The following is a 17,056-nucleotide window of genomic DNA, read 5'->3' on the forward strand; positions in this document are numbered from 1 at the left end:
CCCTAAGAATCAAAAGTTAGGCCCTCAATTTAATATTTACGCCCTAAGAATCAAAGATTAGGCCCTCAATTTAATATTGAGGCTCTAAGAATTAAAGATTAGGCCCTCAATTTAATATTTAGGCCCTAAGAATAAGATTAGGTCTTCAATTTAATATTTAGGCCCTAAGAATCAAAGATTAGGCTCTCAATTAAATATTTTGGCCCTAAGAATCAAAGATTAAGCCCTCAGTTTAATATTTCGGCCCTGAGAATCAAAGATTAGGTCCTCAATTTAATATTTAGGCCCTAAGAATCAAAGATTAGGCCCTCAATTTAATATTGAGGCTCTAAGAATCAAAGATTAGGCCCTCAATTTAATATTTAGGCCCTAAGAATTAAATATTAGGCCCTCAATTTAATATTTAGGCCCTAAGAATTAAACATTAGGCCCTCAGTTTAATAATTAGGCCCTAACAATCAAAGATTAGGCCCTCAATTTAATATTTTGGCTCTAAGAATCAAAGATTAGGCCCTCAATTTAATATTTTGGCCCTAGGAATCAAAGATTAAGCCCTCAGTTTAATATTTTGGCCCTGAGAATCAAAGATTAGGCCCTCAATTTAATATTTAGGCCCTAAGAATAAGATTAGGCCCTCAATTTAATATTTAGGCCCTAAGAATCAAAGATTAGGCCCTCAATTTAATATTTAGGCTTTAAGAAACAAAGATTAGGCTCTCAATTTAATATTGAGACCCTAAGAATCAAAGATTAGGCTCTCAATTTAATATTTAGGCCCAAACAATCAAAGATTAGGCCCTCAATTTGATATTTAGGCTCTAAGAATTAAAGATTAGGCCCACAATTCTATTTTTAGGCCCTTAGAATCAAAGATTAGGCCCTCAATTTAATTTTAGGTTCTAAAAATCCAAGATTAGGCCCTTAATTTAATGTTTAGGTCCTGAGAATCAAAGATTAGGCCCTCAATTTAATATTGAGGCTCTAAGAATCAAAGATTAGGCCGTCAATTTAATATTGAGGCTCTAAGAATCAAAGATTAAGCCCTCAGTTTAATATTTTGGCTTTAAGAATCAAAGATTAGGCCCTCAATTTAATATTTAGGCTCTAAGAATCAAAGATTAGGCCCTCAATTTAATATTTAGGCTCTAAGAATCAAAGATTAGGCCCTCAATTTAATATTTAGGCCCTAAGAATCAAAGATTAGGCCCTCAATTTAATATTGAGGCTCTAAGAATCAAAGATTAGGCCCTCAATTTAATTTTGAGGCTCTAGGAATAAAAGATTAGGCCCTCAATTAAATATTTAGGCCCTAAGAATCAAAGATTAGGCCCTCAATTTAATATTGAGGCTCTAAAAATCAAAGATTAGGCCCTCAATTTAATATTGAGGCTCTAAGAGTCAAAGATTAAGCCCTCAGTTTAATATTTTGGCTCTAAGAATCAAAGATTATACCCTCAATTTAATATTTAGGCTCTAAGAATCAAAGATTAGGCCCTCAATTTAATATTTAGGCCCTAAGAATCAAAGGTTAGGCCCTCAATTTAATATTGAGGCTCTAAGAATCAAAGATTAGGCCCTCAATTTAATGTTTAGGCCCTAAGAATCAAAGACTAGGCCCTCAGTTTAATATTTTGGCTCTAAGAATCAAAGATTAGGCCCTCAATTTAATATCTTGGCCCTAAGAATAAGATTAGGCCCTCAATTTAATATTTAGGCCCTAAGAATCAAAGATTAGGCCCTCAATTTAATATTTAGGCTTTAAGAAACAAAGATTAGGTTCTCAATTTTATATTCAGACCCTAAGATTCAAAGATTAGGCTCTCAATTTAATATTTAGGCTCTAATAATCAAAGATTAGGCCCTCAATTTAATATTTAGGCCCTAAGAATTAAATATTAGGCCCTCAATTTGATATTTAGGCTCTAAGAATTAAACGATAGGCCCACAATTCAATTTTTAGGCCCTAAGAATCAAAGATTAGGCCCTCGATTTAATTTTAAGCTCTAAAAATCTAAGATTAGGCCCTTAATTTAATGTTTAGGCCCTAATAATCAAAGATTAAGCCCTCAATTATATATTTAGGCTTTAAGATTTAAAGATTAGGCCGTCAATTTAATATTGAGGCTCTAAGAATCAAAGATTAGGCCCTCAATTTAATATTTAGGCCCTAAGTATCAAAGATTAGGCCCTCAATTTAATATTTAGGCCCTAAGAATCAAAGGTTAGGCCCTCAATTTAATATTGAGGCTCTAAGAATCAAAGATTAGGCCCTCAATTTAATGTTTAGGCCCTAAGAATCAAAGACTAGGCCCTCAATTTAATATTTAGGCTCTAAGATTTAAATATTAGGCCCTCAATTTAATATTTAGGCCCTAAGAATTAAACATTAGGCCCTCAGTTTAATAATTAGGCCCTTACAATCAAAGATTAGGCCGTCAATTTAATATTGAGGCTCTAAGAATCAAAGATTAGGCCCTCAATTTAATATTTAGGCTTTAAGAAACAAAGATTAGGCTCTCCATTTAATATTCAGACCCTAAGAATCAAAGATTAGGCTCTCAATTTAATATTTAGGCCCTAAAAATCAAAGATTAGGCCCTCAATTTGATATTTAGGCTCTAGGAATTAAAGATTAGGCCCACAATTCTATTTTTAGGCCCTAAGAATCAAAGATAAGGCCCTCAATTTGATATTTATGCTCTAAGAATTAAAGATTAGGCCCACAATTCTATTTTTAGGCCCTAAGAATCAAAGATTAGGCCTTCGATTTAATTTAGGCTCTAAAAATCTAAGCTTAGGCCCTTAATTTAATGTTTAGGCCCTAAGAATCAAAGATTAAGCCTTCAATTATATATTTAGGCTTTAAGAATTAAAGATTAGGCCGTCAATTTAATATTGAGGCTCTAAGAATCAAAGATTAGGCCCTCAATTTAATATTTAGGCCCTAAGAATCAAAGATTAGGCCCTCAATTTAACATTGAGGCTCTAAGAATCAAAGATTAGGCCCTCAATTTAATATTGAGGCTCTAAGAATCAAAGATTAAGCCCTCAGTTTAATATTTTGGCCCTAAGAATCAAAGATTAGGCCCTCAATTTAATATTTAGGCTCTAAGAATCAAAGATTAGGCCCTCAATTTAATATTTAGGCTCTAAGAATCAAAGATTTGGCCCTCAATTTAATATTTAGGCTCTAAAAATCAAAGATTAGGCCCTCAATTTAATATTGAGGCTCTAAGAATCAAAGATTAAGCCCTCAGTTTAATGTTTTGGCTCTAAGAATCAAAGATTATACCCTCAATTTAATATTTAGGCTCTAAGTATCAAAGATTAGGCCCTCAATTTAATATTTAGGCCCTAAGAATCAAAGGTTAGGCCCTCAATTTAATATTGAGGCTCTAAGAATCAAAGATTAGGCCCTCAATTTAATGTTTAGGCCCTAAGAATCAAAGACTAGGCCCTCAATTTAATATTTAGGCTCTAAGATTTAAATATTAGGCCCTCAATTTAATATTTAGGCCCTAAGAATTAAGCATTAGGCCCTCAGTTTAATAATTAGGTTCTGACAATCAAAGATTAGGCCCTCAATTTAATATTTTGGCTCTAAGAATCAAAGATTAGGCCCTCATTTTAATATTTTGGCCCTAAGAATCAAAGATTAAGCCCTCAGTTTAATATTTTGGCCCTGAGAATCAAAGATTAGGCCCTCAATTTAATATTTAGGCCCTAAGAATATGATTAGGCCCTCAATTTAATATTTAGGCCTTAAGAATCAAAGATTAGGCCCTCAATTTAATATTTAGGCTTTAAGAAACAAAGATTAGGCCCTCGATTTAATTTTGAGCTCTAGAAATCTAAGATTAGGCCCTTAATTTAATGTTTAGGCCCTAATAATCAAAGATTAAACTCTCAAATTATATATTTAGTCTTTAAGATTTAAAGATTAGGCCGTCAATTTAATATTTAGGCCCTAAGAATCAAAGGTTAGGCCCTCAATTTAATATTGAGGCTCTAAGAATCAAAGATTTGGCCCTTAATTTAATATTGAGGCTCTAGGAATATAAGATTAGGCCCTCAATTTAATATTTAGGCCCTAAGAATCAAAGATTAGGCCCTTAATTTAATTTTGAGGCTCTAAGAATTAAACATTAGGCCCTCAATTTAATATTTAAGCCCTTTGAATAAAATATTAATCTTTCAATTTAATTCGTGGGCTCTTAGAATCAAAGATTAGGCCTCAATTTAATATTTATGTCTTAAGAATTAAACATTAGGCCCTCAGTTTAATAATTAGGCCCTAACAATTAAAGATTAGGCCCTCAATTTAATATTTTGGCCCTAAGAATCAAAGATTAGGCCCTCAATTTAATATTGAGGCTCTAAGAATCAAAGATTAGGCCCACAATTTAATATTTAGGCCCTAAGAATCAAAGATTAGGCTCTCAATTTAATATTTAGGCCCTAAGAATCAAAGATTAGGCCCTCAATTTAATATTTAGGCTTTAAGAATCAAAGATTAGGCTCTCAATTTAATGTTAAGGCCCTAAGAATCAATGATTAGGCCGTCAATTTAATATTGAGCCTCTAAAAATCTAAAATTAGGCCCTCAATTTAATGTTTAGGCCCTAAGAATCAAAGACTAGGCCCTCAATTTAATATTTAGGCTCTAAGAATTAAAGATTAGGCTCACAATTCTATTTTTAGGCCCTAAGAATAAAAGATTAGGCCCTCAATTTAATATTTATGCTCTAAGAATCAAAGATTAGGCCCTCAATTTAATATTTAGGCCCTAAGAATAAGATTAGGTCTTCAATTTAATATTTAGGTCCTAAGAATCAAAGATTAGGCCCTCAATTTAATATTTTGGCCCTAAGAATCAAAGATTAGGCCCTCAATTTAATATTTGGGCCCTAAAAATCAAAGATTAAGCTCTTAATTTAATATTTAGGCCCTAAGAATCAAAGATTAGGCCCTCAATTTAATATTTAGGCTTTGAGAATCAAAGATAAGGCTCTCAATATTATATTTAGGCTCTAAGAATTAAAGATTAGGCCCACGATTCTATTTTTAGGCTCTAAGAATTAAAGATTAGGCCGTCAATTTAATTTTAGGTTCTAAAAATCCAAGATTAAGCCCTTAATTTAATGTCTAGGCCCTTAGAATCAAAGATTAGGCCCTCAATTATATATTTAGGCTTTAAGAATTAAAGATTAGGCCGTCAATTTAATATTGAGGCTCCAAGAATAAAAGATTAGGCCCTCAATTTAATATTTACGCCCTAAGAATCAAATGTTAGGCCTTCAATTTAATATTTAGGCTTTTAGAATCATAGATTAGGCTCTCAATTTAATGTTAAGGCCCTAAGAATCAAAGATTAGGCCCTCAATTATATAGTTAGGCTTTAAGAATTAAAGATTAGGCTGTCAATTTAATATTGAGGCGTTAAGAATCAAAGATTAGGCCCTCAATTTAATATTGAGGATCTAAGAATCAACGATTAGGCCCTCAATTTAATATTGAGGCTCTAGGAATGAAGATTAGGCCCTCAATTTAATATTTGGGCCCTAAGAATCAAAGATTAGGCCCTTAATTTAATATTGAGGTTCTAAGAATTAAACATTAGGCCCTCATTTTAATATTTAGGCCCTAAGAATCAAAGTTTAGGCTCTCAATTTAATATTTAAGCCTTTTGAATAAAATATTAATCTTTCAATTTAATTCGTGGGCTCTTAGAATCAAAGATTAGGCCTCAATTTAATATTTAGGTCTTAAGAATTAAACATTAGGCCATCAGTTTAATAATTGGGCCCTAACAATTAAAGATTAGGCCCTCAATTTAATATTGAGGATCTAAGAATCAAAGATTACGCCCTTATTTTAATATTTAGGCCCTAAGAATCAAAGATTAGGCTCTCAATTTAATATTGAGGCCCTAAGAATCAAAGATTAGGCCCTCAATTTAATATTGAGGCTCTAAGAATTCAAGATTAGGCTCTCAATTTAATATTTAGGCCCTAAGAATCAAAGATCAGGCCCTCAATTTAATATTTAGTTCCAAAGAAATAAAGATTAGACCCTCAATTTAATATTTAGGCCATAAGAATCAAATGTTTGGCCCTCAATTTAATATTTAGGTGTTGAAAATCAAAGATTACGCCCTCAATTTAATATTGAGGCTCTAAGAATCAAAGATTAGGCCCTCAATTTAATATTTAGGCCCTTAGAATCAAAGATTAGGCCCTCAATTTAATATTTAGGCCATAAGAATCAAAGATTAGGCTCTCAATTTAATATTTAGGCTTTAAGAATCAGAGATTAGGCTCTCAATTTAATGTTTAGGCCCTAAGAATCAATGATTAGGCCGTCAATTTAATATTGAGGCTCTAAGAATCAAAGATTAAGCCCTCAGTTTAATATTTTGGCCCTAAGAATCAAAGATTAGGCCCTCAATTTAATATTGAGGCTCTAAGAATCAAAGATTAGGCCCTCAATTTAATATTGAGGCTCTAGGAATAAAAGATTAGGCCCTCAATTTAATATTTAGGCCCTAAGAATCAAAGATTAGGCCCTTAATTTAATATTAAGGCTCTAAGAATTAAACATTAAGACCTCAATTTAATATTTAAGCCCTTTGAATAAAATATTAATCTTTCAATTTAATTCGTGGGCTCTTAGAATCAAAGATTAGGCCTCAATTTAATATTTAGGTCTTAAGAATTAAACATTAGGCCCTCAGTTTAATAATTACGTCCTAACAATTAAAGATTAGGCCCTCCAGATTAGGTCCACAATTCTATTTTAAGCCCTAAGAATCAAAGATTAGGCCCTCAATTTAATTTTAGGTTCTAAAAATCCAAGATTAGGCCTTTAATTTAATGTTTAGGCCCTGAGAATCAAAGATTGTGCCCTCAATTATATATTTAGGCTTTAAGAATTAAAGATTAGGCCGTCAATTTAATATTGAGGTTCTAAGAATCAAAGATTAGGCCCTCAATTTAATATTTAGGCCCTAAGAATTAAATATTAGGCCGTCAATTTAATATTGAGGCTCTAAGAATCAAAGATTAGGCCCTCAATTATATATTTAGGCTTTAAGAATTAAAGATTAGGCCGTCAATTTAATATTGAGGTTCTAAGAATCAAAGATTAGGCCCTCAATTTAATATTTAGGCCCTAAGAATTAAATATTAGGCCGTCAATTTAATATTGAGGCTCTAAGAATCAAAGATTAGGCCCTCAATTTAATATTTAGGCTTTAAGAATCAAAGATTAGGCTCTCAATTCAATATTGAGGCCCTAAGAATCAAAGATTAGGCCCTCAATTTAATATTTAGGTCCTAAGAATCAAAGATTAGGCCCTCAATTTAATATTTAGGTCCTAAGAATAAGATTAGGTCCTCAATTTAATATTTAGGCCCTAAGAATCAAAGATAAGGCTCTCAATTTAACATTTAGGTTCTAAGAATCAAAGATTAGGCCCTCAATTTTATATTTAGGCTTTAAGAATTAAAGATTAGGCCGTCAATTTAATATTGAGGCTGTAAGAATCAAAGGTTAGGCTCTCAATTTAATGTTAAGGCCCTTAGAATCAATGATTAGGCCGTCAATTTAATATTGAGGCTCTAAGAATCAAAGATTAGGCCCTCAATTTAATTTTAGGTTCTAATAATCCAAGATTAGGCTCTTAATTTAATGTTTAGGCCCTGAGAATTAAAGATTAGGCCCTCAATTATATATTTAGGCTTTAAGAATTAAAGATTAGGCCGTCAATTTAATATTGAGGCCCTAAGAATCAAAGATTAGGCCCTCAATTTATTTTTAGTTTCTAAAAATCCAAGATTAGGCTCTTAATTTAATGTTTAGGCCCTGAGAATTAAAGATTAGGTCCTCAATTATATATTTAGGCTTTAAGAATTAAAGATTAGGCCGTCAATTTGATATTGAGGCTCTAGAATCAAAGATTAGGCCCTCATTTTAATATTTAGGCCCTAAGAATTAAATATTAGGCCGTCAATTTAATATTGAAGCTCTAAGATTCAAAGATTAGGCCCTCAATTTAATATTTAGGCCCTAAGAATCAAAGGTTAGGCCCTCAATTTAATATTTAGGCTTTGAGAATCAAAGATAAGGCCCTCAATTTGATATTTTGGCTCTAAGAATTAAAGATTAGGCCCACAATTCTATTTTTAGGCCCTAAGAATCAAAGATTACGCTCTCGATTTAATTTTTGGCTCTAAAAATCCAAGATTAGGCCCTTAATTTAATGTTTAGGTCCTAAGAATCAAAAATTAGGCTCTCATTTATATATTTAGGCTTTAAGAATTAAAGATTAGGCCGTCAATTTATTATTGAGGCTCTAAGAATCAAAGATTAGGCCCTCAATTTAATATTTAGGCCCTAAGAATCAAAGGTTAGGCCCTCAATTTAATATTGAGGCTCTAAGAATCAAAGATTAGGCCCTCAATTTATTTTTAGTTTATAAAAATCCAAGATTAGGCTCTTAATTTAATGTTTAGGCCCTGAGAATTAAAGATTAGGCCCTCAATTATATATTTAGGCTTTAAGAATTAAAGTTTAGGCCGTCAATTTGATATTGAGGCTCTAGAATCAAAGATTAGGCCCTCATTTTAATATTTAGGCCCTAAGAATTAAATATTAGGCCGTCAATTTAATATTGAGGCTCTAAGATTCAAAGATTAGGCCCTCAATTTAATATTTAGGCCCTAAGAATCAAAGGTTAGGCCCTCAATTTAATATTTAGGCTTTGAGAATCAAAGATAAGGCCCTCAATTTGATATTTTGGCTCTAAGAATTAAAGATTAGGCCCACAATTCTATTTTTAGGCCCTAAGAATCAAAGATTACGCTCTCGATTTAATTTTAGGCTCTAAAAATCTAAGATTAGGCCCTTAATTTAATGTTTAGGTCCTAAGAATCAAAAATTAGGCTCTCATTTATATATTTAGGCTTTAAGAATTAAAGATTAGGCCGTCAATTTATTATTGAGGCTCTAAGAATCAAAGATTAGGCCCTCAATTTAATATTTAGGCCCTAAGAATCAAAGGTTAGGCCCTCAATTTAATATTGAGGCTCTAAGAATCAAAGATTAGGCCCTCAATTTAATATTGAGGCTCTAGGAATAAAAGATTAGGCCCTCAATTTAATATTTAGGCCCTAAGAATCAAAGGTTAGGCTCTCAGTTTAATATTGAGGCTCTAAGAATTAAACATTAGGCCCTCAATTTAATATTGAGGCTCTAAGAATCAAAGATTATGGTCTCAGTTTAATATTTTGGCCCTAAGAATCAAAGATTAGGCCCTCAATTTAATATTTAGGCCCTAAGAATCAAAGATTAGGCCCTCAATTTAATATTTAGGCTTTAAGAATCAAAGATTAGGCTCTCAATTTAATATTCTGACCCCAAGAATCAAAGATTAGGCTCTCAATTTAATATTTAGGCCCTAACAATCAAAGATTCGGCCCTCAATTTGATATTTAGGCTCTAAGAATTAAAGATTAGGCCCACAATTCTATTTTTAGGCCTTAAGAATCAAAGATTAGGCCCTCAATTTAATTTTAGGTTTTAAAAATCCAAGATTAGGCCCTTAATTTAATGTTTAGGCCCTGAGAATCAAAGATTAGGCCCTCAATTATATATTTAGGCTTTAAGAATTAAAGATTAGGCCCTCAATTTAATATTTAGGCCCTACGAATTAAATATTAGGCCGTCATTTTAATATTGAGGCTCTAAGAATCAAAGATTAGGCTCTCAATTTAATATTTAGGTCCTAAGAATCAAAGGTTAGGCCCGCAATTTAATATTTAGGCTTTAGAATCAAAGATAAGGCCCTCAATTTGATATTTAGGCTCTAAGAATTAAAGATTAGGCCCACAATTCTATTTTTAGGTTCTAAGAATCAAAGATTAGGCCCTCAATTTAATATTGAGGCTCTAAGAATTAAACATTAATCCCTCAATTTAATATTTAAGCCCTTTGAATAAAATATTAAGCTTTCAATTTAATTCGTGGGCTCTTAGAATCAAAGGTTAGGCCTCAATTTAGTATTTAGGTCTGAAGAATTAAACATTAGGCCCTCAGTTTAATAATTAGGCCCTAACAATTAAAGATTAGGCCCTCAATTTAATATTTTGGCCCTAAGAAATAAAGATGAGTGCCTCAATTTAATATTAAGGCTCTTAGAATCAAAGATTAGGTCCTCAATTTAATTTAATTTATTTGTCTATAGTTAGATAATTTGACGACAGCCAGCGCGCAGCGCGCCATATTAGTCCCCCTCCCCTCACGCATGATGTTCGTAGTTTTAGGGCCCCAGTTAACTGCTAGAGTTTTTGCCTTGTTTTCTGTCACCACCCTTCCCCGTTTGTGATTGAGATTTTTCTAATAAATAATCCCCAAGTAGTTTTAGGGCCCCAGTTAACTGCTAGAGTTTTTGCCTTGTTTTCTGTCACCACCCTTCCCCGTTTGTGGTTGAGATTTTTCTAATAAATAATCCCCAATGGTTTGACCATCACGGCCCGGTGGCCGGTCATTCGCCTCACTTGACAACGTCTATCGGTGGGTCTCCAGCGTGGCAATGCTACCATCATTCTCAACAAAATCAAGGCCATCTTTCCATGCTCGGCGACCCGCGCCTCGTCACTTCCCGCCAACACCGATATTCGGTGCTTTGGCAGTGACCTTCACTAACTGCATCTAACTTCGTCTCACACATACCCCTTCCCTCTTTTACATTTTCGTTGGTCGTAATAGTCTGCCCTTACCCGTTCTGTCTAACCCACCCCTTCATTTATGTTTACCGATAATATACTAACTTGACAAGGGCTCCGGCCTTCCTAGTCATTAGCTCCGCTGCGCCTGTGAGATACCTCTGGTACCGGATAAACCTCCATAGCACCGTCTTCCGTGTGGTTTGTATCAAGTGTCGTAACTTTTTTTAATTTTTAAAAAATTTTCTACGCGAAAGAGGCGCGTTTTTTCAGCCTCTTGTAATTTCACTGTAATTCATTACAAGAGAGTCGGTTGGCCAGTCTCTTTTAATTTTACTGTAATGTATTACAAGAGAGTCGCTTGGCCGGACTCTTGTAATTTCACTGTAATTTATTACAGTAGAGAACACTTGGCCAGTCCCTTGTAATTTTACTGTAATTTATTACAGTAGAGAACAGTTGGCCAGTCCCTTGTAATTTCATTACAAGAGAGTCGGTTGGCCAGTCTCTTTTAATTTTACTGTAATGTATTACAAGAGAGTCGCTTGGCCGGACTCTTGTAATTTCACTGTAATTTATTACAGTAGAGAACACTTGGCCAGTCCCTTGTAATTTTACTGTAATTTATTACAGTAGAGAACAGTTGGCCAGTCCCTTGTAATTTCACTGTAATTTATTACAAGAGAGTCAGTCGGTTGGCCAGTCCCTTGTAATTTCACTGTAATTTTATTACAAGAGAGTCAGTCGGTTGGCCAGTCTCTTGTAATTCACTGTAATTTATTACAAGAGAGAAGATAAGAGTTGGCCAGACTCTTGTAATTACAGTGTAATATATTACAGGAGACAGCAATTGGCCAGTCCCTTGTAATTTCATTGTAACGTTGGAACGGGTTCGAAAGTTCGCTGGCATTTTCTCCCGAAAAACAAACCGACAAAGAAACCGAGACATTTTTCCCCACTAAAGACTTGTTCTTACAGGCGTCTAGATGAACCTTCGCTAGGCATAGTTCCTCCTGTAGCTGAACAATTCACAGAGTTTTTGAAGGAAGCAATTCTCGTTTTGCAGTCTGACCTGCCAGGTGTTTCCTCACCTGTCAATTCCGCGTTGTTTTGGAAAATCATTGTATGTTTTTTAGCCTTTCTACGCGGTTTTATTGGCGCTCTAGTCAACGCGGAATTTCACAATTCCGCTCCTTTTGTGTTCATGTTGCACTCGCTGTCCAACCTGCTTTCTAGTAGTACTCCTGTGTGGAACGAAGCGTCTCTACTTTGCCTCAGGCACGGTAGCTCATGTGTAGTTGTGTGAGTAGGTAATTATTATTTTACGTTAGGGATTTGGTAATGAAGGTTGCAAAGCTCAACCAAGTCGTTGACCGAAGTGCACTTCAGTGTCTTCTACTGCAGATCGTGCTCAATCTAAAGAGCAATGTGAGCAAAAAAAGACTAAGTATGTGGAATAATAGATACCTTGATTAAATTTAGGAGGTCACTTGGAAAACCTTGGCTCTCTTTTTTGGCTCCTTCAGTCAGAGGGAATGTTTTTGCAGAGGAAACAAATACTGGAAGCAGGTGCGCAATGTTCTATTTTCTATTTCATAGCAAAGACGGTTTCTGAGAAGGCAAGCGATTGGATATGGGACGTCTTCCTTCAGCAAAACCCAACAGAATTTGTGGATGTCATAAAACGAGAAGTTGAAAAAGCGATTTCGCTGAGTCAAGTAGTGGATTTGATTTCGCTAAGCCGTTTTGTAGTTTTAACCGCAGATGCTGTCAGGTAAGAATCCCGCTTCTTATGTTCATCGTTAATAGTTTTCATGTATAGACTTCACGAGAATCTTTCCGCCTTGTCTGTCATTCTCGAGCCGCTTTTTCGTTTGCTATCAACCGCTAATACTCGCATTTACCTTTCAGCCGATCAAACTCACGAGGCATTACGTCTCTTGGTTCACGTTGCAGCGGAACTCAGACCTGACGTGAAACGAATAAGCGAACCGAAGGAGGGTCCTAGTCACACTGATGAGGTATTTGTCAACGAATTGACTAAGTGCGCTGTAACGCTTCTCGACTACTTACAACGAACTACGCTTTCGGTACGAACGGTAAGGAAGCACTCTCGAAAGTGTTTACAGTGTTTACATTCGTTTTAATCGTAGTGGGAAGAAGTTTCCGAATGGGAGCTGTTTGTTTCAGCCGTTCGTCTTCTGAGAAACTTTTCTGCTGTTCCACTGGAGCTCACCGCCTTTGCGGAGGCTCTCCTAGAAAGTGCAATGTCTCCTGACGTTGCTCCATCTCGTATAGTATCACTGAGAGGCCTAGCAGCAATCTGTTCTTCGCCACCGTTAGATAGGAAGACTATTTGTAATCCAACCTACTCTAGACTAACGGACTACTTCAGTAGTCTGGATTTCTTGACTTATTTCCCTCGTCGACCGGATAATACGAGCCACGCTATGTGGAATCAGCTTGTTGCTGATTACACGTTAGCTGTGTGGTCCTGTTTCTCTGCTGTCATCAACGAAGAAGATGTCAAAGATCCCCAGCACGTACTTGACGCGGCATTGAACGCTTTGGAGAGCGCGAGGGGAAACACAGCAGCCAAAATTATTAGTGTAGTATCAAAAATTGTGCCCAAGGTGCAGCAAAAAAAGATTGCTACATGTTTTAATAAGCTTGATAATTTGCATCTACAGCTTGTAGATGACGAAGTTCAGCGCTCGATTGGCGCTTCTTTTCAGTGTGCGATAGAACACTACGACGATCATCCCATATTTTGGCACGTTCTCTCAAACTTTATCGACATGGCTTATCAACCGTGTCTACTACTCAACAGCGACGCTGTCGTTCGTCAGAAACTGAATGAGGTGCCACCGAGTGAAAAATCTATTCAGCAACGTCGTAAATTGTTTGGACTCGTAGGTCGCTCTCGAGATGTTTCGCTGCGGCGAAACTAGAGCTGGAATCGTGAACGTTTTGGTAAAGAAATGTTGCTCTGTTTGGATCGACGTCGTTGTGATCGATGACGAATTTCTGGATCTGATGCCGTTCGTCGATTTGATTTTGGCTGCTATTCAGTTTGGTCCTCTGCACAAGAAAAGCAGCAAAACAATAAGGTATGATTACGAAATCAAAATGTTTATACGAAGCCTCGGCGATTCGATTGAGACAAATGACCTGGAGTTGTTTGGGTAAAGAACGTACGTACTCCTTTGCATTACGCGATCAGCCTTCCTCTTTTTCAGATCTTGGAGAGACGATTTCTTTGTGAGAGTCTATTCCTTCACTCTGCTTCTCGTGCTCGTTCAACGCAGTGTCAAATTTTCGCATTTCCTTTGGACTCTTCTCACAAGACTACTAGCAACGGTATTGTCGAAATTCGAGTGATTTTTTGACTATGCGTTTTTCTTCTGTCACAAGGATTTAGATATTTCAGACTCGAGGCCAACGTACCACGGAAGTTCGATGCCTCATCGTTTGAAGCATCGAATTTGGCAAGCTGTGTTGATTCTGAGTCGAATGCCGATGGGCCAAGTAATGGGTAGCACTAATAGTACCTTTGTATCTCCCTACGCCCTTTGTGCACAGTCACAAGTTACCGAGCTTTTGGAAACGTGTCTTCAGTGTTTGATAAAAGACAATCAATCGTCCGTAAAAGTCATGATAGAGTGGGTCGTTGTTAGAATCCTGCTTGACTACCCGTCGACTGTCGGTCGCTTTTGGGAGGAGATAAAAGCTGTGAGAGTCCACGAGTCAGTTAGGAGGCACGAGATTTATACCATTTGATCCATGTAGGGGACAGAAAAACGAGTGGGAAATATGTCATCTTTACTGAATATCGTCGCAATGACAGGATGTAATATAAACAGTCTACCGCGACAGGTAATTGAACAAACTGTCCCGCTACGGCTGACTAGAAAATTTTTCAGATTTCCTTTTTTGATTCTGCCTTTCCTCTCGTTCTCTCCTGGTGTTCGAGTCACAATTTTAGCGTCAGAACTCACGCCCAGGCTTGTCTGTATAAAATGTGGCACCATTGCGAAGAAAACGATGTTGACGATCTCGCTCGGATCTGCGATATAGTGAGAAGCTGCGTCGACTTTGGTGGCCTCTCTGGGTAATATAAGAAGTACGTACGTTGTATAGCATCTACCAATCGTTATTTCTTAGTGCTGTTGCTAAGCACAGACAAAGACTTTTGAGCAACTTCCTCTACTCCGGTTTTGATCCGATTGCAGACTACACTATAGAAGTAGGCGACTGTATTTTACTACTAGCCTTATTTTATTCAACACATCTCCAGGGAATATTTTATGTTCTACCTCAGCTGACTCTGATAACGGATGAAGAGTGGATAGCGCCGGAATTTTTTCATCAATGCAATTTGAAGCAATGGGAAGCGTCGGAATCCATTCCCCTCAAATTGCCAGGATCAACTTGCTTGCGAAACTGCTCGCCGGGTTTGTGGATATCAGGCGAAGGCTACGAGCCAGAAAAAACGAACGTTCACCTGTTTCATTCCATGAGCGTCAGCTGCGACACACAGAAGAAAATAACTCCATGGGAAAGTATGATCGATCTCGGTTTCAATCCTCTTCTCGGTCCACTGTCGAGCGTTGGCGGCAAACGACATGAAAGCGAAATAATTCTCGTGGCTTCTTTGATTGACAAGGCACCAAATTTGGGAGGTAAATCAATGCTCATGTACTCGCTAATCGTTTCGCTTACCGTTTTTGTCTCGGTACCTGAGTACCGAGACATAGTTTCGGATGTAAAAAATTACTAACGGGCGTACCGGAAAAGTGGTGGGTAGTAGGCTCTCGCGACTGGGTCCCTCAGGTGTCCGATACATTGTAGTTGTGCACCTGGGTATTTGTTAAGGTCCTTCTCTTTTCGTTTCGGAGAAATTTGGGTCTATTCGTGAAACAGGATGTGACGTCACAGAAGTTTGGAATGCTGCGGTCAGAACGGATGGTGTCATGTTTTTCGGTACACCCGTTGTGACAATGCGCTTACCTTTCGGTTTTTTCAAGGTCGTGCCGATGTGCACTTACCGTTTGCGGCGTTCAGTTTGTTGTTCCGGAGCTTGGGCAAAGTGGTGAAAACTGACATAAGAAATATGTAAGGGATATGTGCCCGTGTCTGTCGGGCTTGGTTAGGTACTGATCGCTCTTCATCATTTAATTCTATACGGGCGGGCCTGGGAGATGGCGTTGTGTCCGTCGCTGCAGCAGTTGAAGCGACGCTAAGGAGCTCAGCATTGTGACTCGCTGAAATGAGCGATGTGAATGAGGTGCGTGCGGTATTTTGTCTAGACGTGGTAGGGAGGCGTGACGGTATCAATTTTGAGATCGATTACCACCACCATTTCTCGTGGGAGCGTGGTGAGTCGCCTAAACACTCACCATGGTACACTGTACCAGTCAAAATAAGCGAAGCGCCTCTCTACCGTAGTCAAATACCACGCGCCTCATTTGCCGCTCATTCAGAGTAAGCTAGTCACGCATGCTGTACTGCTTATCATAGCCTCTGCTGCTGCAGAAATGAACGCGCCGGCATCGCCCATGATAGAATTTTTGAGCAACCTGAAGTACCTAACCAACCAAACCCTCGACAGACACAAAAATCTCTGCCATATACATTCTTTCAGTTGCCGCCACTTCGCCCATGCCCTAGAAAGAACCCAATGCTGCAAACGATAAGCGCATAAGAACTGAAAGGTGTAGTTCCAAACGTCTGTGACATTTCTGAAAAGAGCGAGCCCGGCCCTAACAATCACCAAGGACACAACAACGCCATGCATGGCTTCCCCTAGCTGTCGCTCGCAACTGTTAGCCTCCGAATGCAAAAGCTAGCTGACCAAACGCAAAAGAGGGCAGTGCTAGCGACAGGTTGACACATGGAGTTTTAGTGGGGTCCCAGGATGGAGTCGATCAAAAGAACGCTTAGCTTAGGTGTGAAAGTTGGAGGACAGGCGGCAAATCTACAACCACTGCTGGACCCGAATTTTTCCCGTGCATGTGCGCGTAATTACCATTCGGTTCTTTCCAGCGTTTATTTATTATATTACAGGAGAGAAGAGTTGGCCACTCCCTTGTAATTTTTCTGTAATTTATTACAGGAAAGAACAGTTGGCCAGTCCCTTGTAATTTTCTTACAGGAAAGAACAGTTGGCCAGTCCCTTGTAATTTTCTTACAGGAAAGAACAGTTGGCCAGTCCCTTGTAATTTCACTGTAATTTATTACACTAGAGAACAGTTGGCCAGTCCCTAGTAATTTTTCTGTAATTTATTACTGGAGAGAACAGTTGGCCAGTCCCTTGTAATTTCACTGTAAAT

At 37.0% G+C, this 17,056-nt stretch overlaps 1 protein-coding gene across 3 annotated transcripts in view; it reads left to right on the forward strand.

Moving 5' to 3' along the window:
- LOC136188625 (probable methyltransferase TARBP1) overlaps positions 1–17,056 on the forward strand; it is a 33,337-nt gene that overhangs the window by 6,331 nt on the left and 9,950 nt on the right. The window contains exons 4-20 of one of the 3 annotated variants that reach the window (XR_010670262.1): positions 11,703–11,803; positions 11,861–12,002; positions 12,056–12,152; positions 12,207–12,293; positions 12,344–12,498; positions 12,547–12,823; positions 12,878–13,357; positions 13,415–13,585; positions 13,641–13,909; positions 13,964–14,084; positions 14,139–14,252; positions 14,307–14,456; positions 14,514–14,600; positions 14,648–14,835; positions 14,889–14,970; positions 15,022–16,308; positions 16,369–16,789. Coding sequence is in view for 1 of the 3 variants with exons in the window: in XM_065976376.1 (XP_065832448.1) it covers positions 11,703–11,803; positions 11,861–12,002; positions 12,056–12,152; positions 12,207–12,293; positions 12,344–12,498; positions 12,547–12,823; positions 12,878–13,357; positions 13,415–13,585; positions 13,641–13,909; positions 13,964–14,084; positions 14,139–14,252; positions 14,307–14,456; positions 14,514–14,600; positions 14,648–14,835; positions 14,889–14,970; positions 15,022–15,406 (2,906 nt within the window). In the remaining 2 variants the exon portion in view is untranslated. Of the gene's footprint in view, positions 1–11,702; positions 11,804–11,860; positions 12,003–12,055; positions 12,153–12,206; positions 12,294–12,343; positions 12,499–12,546; positions 12,824–12,877; positions 13,358–13,414; positions 13,586–13,640; positions 13,910–13,963; positions 14,085–14,138; positions 14,253–14,306; positions 14,457–14,513; positions 14,601–14,647; positions 14,836–14,888; positions 14,971–15,021; positions 16,309–16,368; positions 16,790–17,056 lie in introns of those variants that run through there. The other 2 variants (XR_010670263.1, XM_065976376.1) reach the window with 2 other exon arrangements.

This window comes from Oscarella lobularis, chromosome 7 (assembly GCF_947507565.1).
Source record: "Oscarella lobularis chromosome 7, ooOscLobu1.1, whole genome shotgun sequence".
Classification (NCBI taxonomy): domain Eukaryota; kingdom Metazoa; phylum Porifera; class Homoscleromorpha; order Homosclerophorida; family Oscarellidae; genus Oscarella; species Oscarella lobularis.